This window comes from Chlamydomonas reinhardtii, chromosome 8 (genome assembly GCF_000002595.2).
Source record: "Chlamydomonas reinhardtii strain CC-503 cw92 mt+ chromosome 8, whole genome shotgun sequence".
Classification (NCBI taxonomy): Eukaryota; Viridiplantae; Chlorophyta; class Chlorophyceae; order Chlamydomonadales; family Chlamydomonadaceae; genus Chlamydomonas; species Chlamydomonas reinhardtii.
The window spans coordinates 3,070,942-3,077,134 of NC_057011.1; the positions used below are offsets into that span (position 1 = coordinate 3,070,942).

General features: G+C 62.2%; 1 protein-coding gene across 1 annotated transcript; it reads right to left on the reverse strand.

The window, feature by feature from the left end:
- Positions 1 to 3,427: 3,427 nt before the first annotated feature.
- Positions 3,428 to 5,724, reverse strand: CHLRE_08g373372v5 (uncharacterized protein). Its single transcript, XM_001690674.3, has 2 exons — positions 4,948 to 5,724; positions 3,428 to 4,824 (listed from the first exon to the last, which is right to left on the reverse strand). Exons 1-2 carry the CDS (start codon positions 5,180 to 5,182, stop codon positions 4,217 to 4,219), a joined length of 843 nt encoding a protein of 280 aa, XP_001690726.1. The 5' UTR covers positions 5,183 to 5,724; the 3' UTR covers positions 3,428 to 4,216.
- Positions 5,725 to 6,193: the final 469 nt, after the last annotated feature.

Genomic DNA, 6,193 nt, shown 5'->3' on the forward strand with positions numbered 1-6,193 from the left:
TACGTGGCGGAGGCTGTGGGACAGCCACGCCAGTCGGGGGGCAAAGGTGCTGGTGTACCGGCTGCAACATGCTTACCTGCCTTGCGGGCTGTACAGGGCGGGCAAGGGCATTCGGCCACGGGTGACCACGGGGTGCGGGGGGTTGGGGGCGCACTGTCCTCACCCCGCCTGCGGGCCACCTGGCCCGCGGGCGTGGGCCAGCCTGACGCACATCTTCCTGGAGTGTCCAGCTTATGCGCAGGCGAGGACGTGGCTGCAGCAGCTGTGGGCCTGCGTTGCGCCCCAGGCAGCGGCGCCGCCAGTGACGGACGCGGGCTTCATGCTGGGGGACCGCATGGGTATGTGGGCCTCAGGCCCGCGGGGGGCGGGCGCGCTGCTGTGTAGCAGTTTGCGGGCCACCTTCTTGTACGCCGTCTGGTGTGCGTACTGGTCCCGCGAGCCTGCTAAGCAGACGTCGGAGCATGTGGTTCGGGAGGTGGTCAGCGAGCTGCGCAGGGTGATGCAGCTGCGTTTCACTGCCGCCACGCTAACCCCTGAAACCCTGTCGGCTCTGCCCACTCAGCTTCTCACCGCACAGCTCAAGGCGGCTAAGCTGGAGCACTTTGTTGCCATCTGGTCGGCGGGTGGCGCGCTTTGTGAAGTGGAGGAGGTTCAGGGTGTGTCACCGAAGTTGAACTTGCGGCTGACGCTTGCATCACCTGTGCAGCCCCCCTAGATTTCCTTTTGGGCGGCGGTTCGTTCCAGGCGCTGGCGTGGCGAATTATCGTCATCAGCTTGTCTGGCGCCCATGAGTACTAGCTCTGGCTGGAGTGGCAGCGCCTGGGCGGCTGTGGGACTTCCTGCACAGCGCATCTTGCAGCGGGCTGGAGCCCGCTTAGTCAGCGCCACATCTGGCCCGTTTAGTTTTCTGCTTGTGTCTCCTCTGCCGGTTCTCCTGGGGTGTTGCTTAAGCAACCGACTTGTGGGGGTGGGGTGGGTTTGGGCGGGGCGAGTGCGTAGCGCTGGTGTTTCTTTTTCTGGCGCGCGGTGGTGGTGGTTCTTGCGGTTAGGATGTGGTGTAGGTTGGTGCTTGGGTTAGGTCTGGCGGTGTTTTTGTGCAACCCCTCCCGGGGGGCGGGTGGGCCAGCCTCCTGCTCTGTCTGCCGGGTCGGGGTGGGGTGGGGTGGGATGGATGGGGGTGGTTGGTGGCGGTTTTCGAGGTGTTTGCTTTCTGCTTTTCTTCTCTTTTCTTCTCTTCTTGCCCTGTCAGGGTTCTGGTCTCGGGGACCAGGCTGCTTTCAGGCAGCAGGGGGGCAGCGCGTCTGCGCCTGTTCAACCTTGTAAGGATGATTCCTCAAAAAAAAACGCCACGGCAGGGTGGTGCGCTGTACTTCTTGGACATTGAAACGGCGTATGACCGGGTGCACCGGCAGTGGCTGTATGCGTCCGCGGAGGGACTTGGGTTTGGGCCGCGCATGCTGCGCTGGATCCGCCTGCTCACTGCCAACGGCTCTGCCCGCGTGTGTGTGAACGGGATGCTCTCTGACGCCTTCCCAGTGCTGAACGGCTTGCCGCAGGGCAGCACCGCCTCACCACCCATGTGGGTCATCCAGATGCAGCCACTGACGTCCTTTCTGCGGCGGCAGGTGGAGCAAGGGGCACTGCGCACGCCCCTGTTACCCAGCGGCGAGCAGGCGCCACCGGCTGCCCACCACGCTGACGACACGACCCTCACGGCGCGCGACCCGGCGGTGGACGGGCCGGTCTTGATGGCGGCAGTACAGCTGTTCTGCCGCGCGTCCAACGCCCGTGTCCATCCGGACAAGAGCAAGGCCATGGGCCTTGGCAGGTTTGCGCACCTGACGGGCCCTTGCCCACACACGGGGGCGCCGTTTACCACTGGCGCCGTGACGCACCTGGGTGTGCCCCTGTCGTGGGACTCTGAGGCGGCTGCAGCTGACTTGTACACCCGGCGGGCTCGCGGCATGGCGTTTGTGGCGCGTCTGTGGGCTGCCCTGTCTCTGACTCTTGTTGGCCGTGTGCACATTGCGAAGCAGGTGCTGGCGGCGAAGCTGGCCTACCACTTCAGCTTCCTCAACCCGTCGCCTGCGCAGCTGCAGGAACTCACCGACCTGGTGGACCACTTTGCTGCGCGCTCCATGCACGCTGAGGACGCCAGCCTGGTGTCGCACGGGAACCCGCTCCTGCTGCCAAAGCGGGAAACGGCCTGTCTGCCGTACAAGGATGGGGGTGTCAACCACGTCGACCTGCCTGCGTTCCTGTCTGCCCTGCAAGCTAAGACCTTCGCCCTCCTTGCCCAGCCAGGCCGGCAACCCTGGAAGATGCTCACCCGGGCGCTGCTTACTCATGTGCGCCCGGACTCCGCCACCACGTGGGCGTGGGTGTACAGCGACGCGCCGGCGCCCGCGGGGCTGCCTGCCCGGCTGGCGGCCGCGGTCGGCCACGTGCGGAGCGCGGGCGTGGAACAGCATCCACCGCAGTCAGCCACTCAGCCGCCAGCGGCGCCGCCACAGTGGCGGGTTAGCCTGGACCAGCTGTGGGTGGCTAACGCTGCGGGGGCTGTGTCCTACGTCCACTACACGGGGCGGCTCTTGGAGCCTGGGCCTGGCGTGCTGCCCCCGGCGGTGGATGGGGCGTTTTTTGTTTTGAGGAATCATGAAAGATTATGTTTAAGATTATGTTTAAGATTATACGATATCTCGCTGCGAACACGCGCGGATACCAGCTTGGAAGCACTCTGTTGTTGAGAGCTGTCGGGAAAATCGGAGCTTTGAGCCCCAAAATGGCCCTCCTACGGGTCCTTATCATGTTAATGATAAGCCTCACAAACAAGTTCCCGCTGGAAAGCCCCCGGTCGTCGACTGGACCCATCCACCCTCCTGGAGTCTCTCGGGCTCTCGTAGACCTATGGTCTCGATCTCGTGAGCTGTCTCAGACAACAGGAATCGGTGGAGGGGACCCATCGGCCGAGCTCCAGCGGAACTGGCAAGAAATGGCGCTGTGACACTACGCGCCGCACCCCCCAAAATTTTTCGCGTTGAACTAATCGTGCGACTAGCCAACCGCCTATCTTGGGGAGTAACGGGGCTGCCCTAGGATCGTCTGATGTCGCTGGGGGCACACGAGGGACGTATGAGGACGTGCCCTGGTGCTGTGCCGTGGCCGCTCTCCTAGTCCTCTTAACGGGTTGGATAGCTGTGGAGACTAAGGTATCGAGACTGCCAGGGGGGGGGGTTTAGCACCCTAGCGCGATGTCCTTGGTTGGGTTGCCGAGCTTGGGGATAGGCAGGGCGACCAGAGGAAGGGTCAGCTTAGCGTTGAGGAAAACCAGCGGTGAAAGCCGCTGCTGCGTGTCCCGCAGACTTAGGCACTTTCCCTTCCCGCTTAACAACCGCGAGTTGCCGGTTGTGAGAGATTGAACAGTAATGTCAATGGTGGTTTACACTTGTGTCCGAAGTGGGAAGATCTGTCCACTCGGCACTACCGTTCGACCTGGGAAAGGTTGCCTGGTATGGTTCTTCAGGCTAACACCCGGTTCTATGCCCAAACAACAAGCGGTCGGCCGCTTAAATACTCAGGGGCGACCCGCATTGGTCGTACATGGATCTAGAATCCCTGTGCAACGTTGTCAATTACGTAACAGACCATCCGTGCAACGTTGCCACTTACGTAATCTATCCCCAGTCTGACCGCCTCCGTCTGACTGCCTACTGGTCTGACAATTACGTACACGCACCTTCTACACTCGCAACCTGGGTTAGTGCGAACCCTCCCGTCTCCAGAAGGGAGCGTACAGGGGGGGAAGACCTGCAAGTAATCCCCACACGTCTGCATACACACGTCCGTACCTACGCATCCATAACCTCCTTCCTTCTCTACCCTTCCCTTGTAGCAACATGCGCTTAAGTCTCAAAGATGCATGCGAGGTAGGGTTAAGCCCATAACCTCCTAGCGCGGGTGGCGTGTTCGTTCAACCCGGGCATGCGTGCATGCGGCTGCCTAGTCCACACATCGCCGACCTACTTGCGAATTCTTTCTTGAGTTAAGTCACAACTTATATCAACTTATTCAAAGTTCAATGCCCTAAATGGTTTGTCACAGCTGTGACCTCCCCCGCAATTGATCCGACGACCACGTCGGTCAGCAAAAATACCGCGGCCACGCTGATACTTGAAACTGCTTACGATAGAAATTGAGGAACATGTTGACGTTGCCTTCAGAAGGGGTTGTTCAGCGGCTTGCCCCAGACAGTCTCCATCGCTGAGGAGGCTGAGAGCGCCACCTCACCCTGCACGTCGGTGTTGGAGAGGAGGAGTGTGGTGAGGGCGAACCATGAGTCGGCGCAGTCCCAGTTGTTGCGGCAGGGCACGGCGTAGCCGAGGCGGGTGATGCCCTTCATGAGCTGCTCCCCCCCCCAGGGCTCAAAGGCGAATGCCTGGCTGGCGGCCTCACTAGCGGCTGCCTCGCCGAGCACGGGTGTGAGTAGGAGCTGCAGGGTCTTCTGCTGCTGAGCTGCCAGGTGCCGCGCAGCGCGCTCCCATTCCCGGGCCATGTACACCCAGTTCCAGCTCTCCTGAACCTGCCGCATGTACTCACCCTGCACCAGGTTCTTGATGGCCTCTGCGAACGGAAGGGCGAAGGCGGTGGGCACCACGGTATACCAGCCATATCCGACGCCGTTGTCCTGCGGCAGGGGAGCGTCGCCCGGGTCGAGCCGCACGGTGATCAGGGTTGTGGTGTGGTTGGGGACGTTGTTGGCGTTGTGGACGGAGCTGTTGGAGTCGCCAGTGTTGGCGGTGTCGGCGTTGTTGGCGTCCACGGACTCTGCGGTAGAGGGGTGGATCCCGATTCGGTCAGGGCCGCTACCCTTGGGGTCGCCGGAGGCGTGGACATACGTGTTGCGAGTAGTACCGACCGTAGCCCCGGTGGCGGCGTGGCCACACTCACCCATCATCTCCATGCCCATCTGGGCCATCAGCGCCTCGTGGTGCTGCTCCTCAGCGGCCGGTGCAACGCCCGCGTTGAGCGAGACCACGTCACTCCCCACCGGATTGGCGGTGCTATCCTTGCTGCTGTAGGTGGCGCTGCTGGAGTCAGCCGGCGACGGCGGGGGGGTATTGGTCGCGGCAGCGGCCGCCTTCATGCGGGCAGCCAACGCGCGCAGACCGTAGTGCTGGGTCATAGGGCCTAGCAGGGAAACTGAGGTGCCTTTAGCCGGGCGCTGGCACACAGCGTGCGGGTTGCGCGACCCGTTGCCTCGCGGGCGCAGCGTGGGAGCCATGTCGCAGGTAAGTGTTTGCGTGGGGATGGAGAGATTTAAGAGGGGTTGGGTAGCGTGAACGTCGTAGACGCGGTTGTGGGCTTTGACAGAAGACACCGCAGTTGGCGCGTTAAAAGGGCAACGCGGCGCGGCATGAGCCGTACGCTCGCTTCGCGAAAGCGCTAGCGATCTGTCGAGTCGGTCAGCTGAGTCGGACGGGTGGCCTCCTCGACGGGTCCCGGGTCGACATGGTCGTGTCGAGTGGGGTTAAGGTTTCCCCGATGACCGACTGCCGCCTCATTTTCTGGTCACCGCGGGTTGCGCCCTTTCGTACTCCCATCTCGTGTCCTACTCGTTTCGTTCGCTCGCCGCCAGCCTGACAGGATTTCCGTAAGCGCGACTACTACCGTGGCGAGGCCGCCCCGACGACAGTCAAGTGACGCTGCCGCCCGTCACCCTGCATCGCCTTCTTTTTAGCTAAGTCCGAAGCTTCTAAATCGTGAACTCAGCTTCTTCCGGCATGGGTGCGGCGTACGGGTCCGTGATAGCCCGCGCGCTTCTTAAGCGGTCTCCGTGCTGTCTTTCGTCACCAGTAGCTGAGACACGGGTACCGTGAAAGGCACTCCAGCGGCATCTCGCACTAACGCCAGCGTACCAGACTGGTTGTAGCTGTCAAAGAAAAACGGGCCCTCGCGGTCTGGCTGCAGCTTATGCTTCCTTCGCGTCACGCGATAAACCTTCGCATTCTCTGGTAAGTCGGGAAGATGACTCAGAGCGTCCGATGATTGGACCGGTTGCTGCTCCGGCGGGTCGGAGGGTTTTACCGCAGTGTTGCCTATCCGGAGGGGTCCGGCGGGCTGTAGCGGGGGCGACGCCATCATATGGGCGCGGGGCTTCCCAGTGGTAGCAGTTGGAACCGGGGGCTGGGAAGGT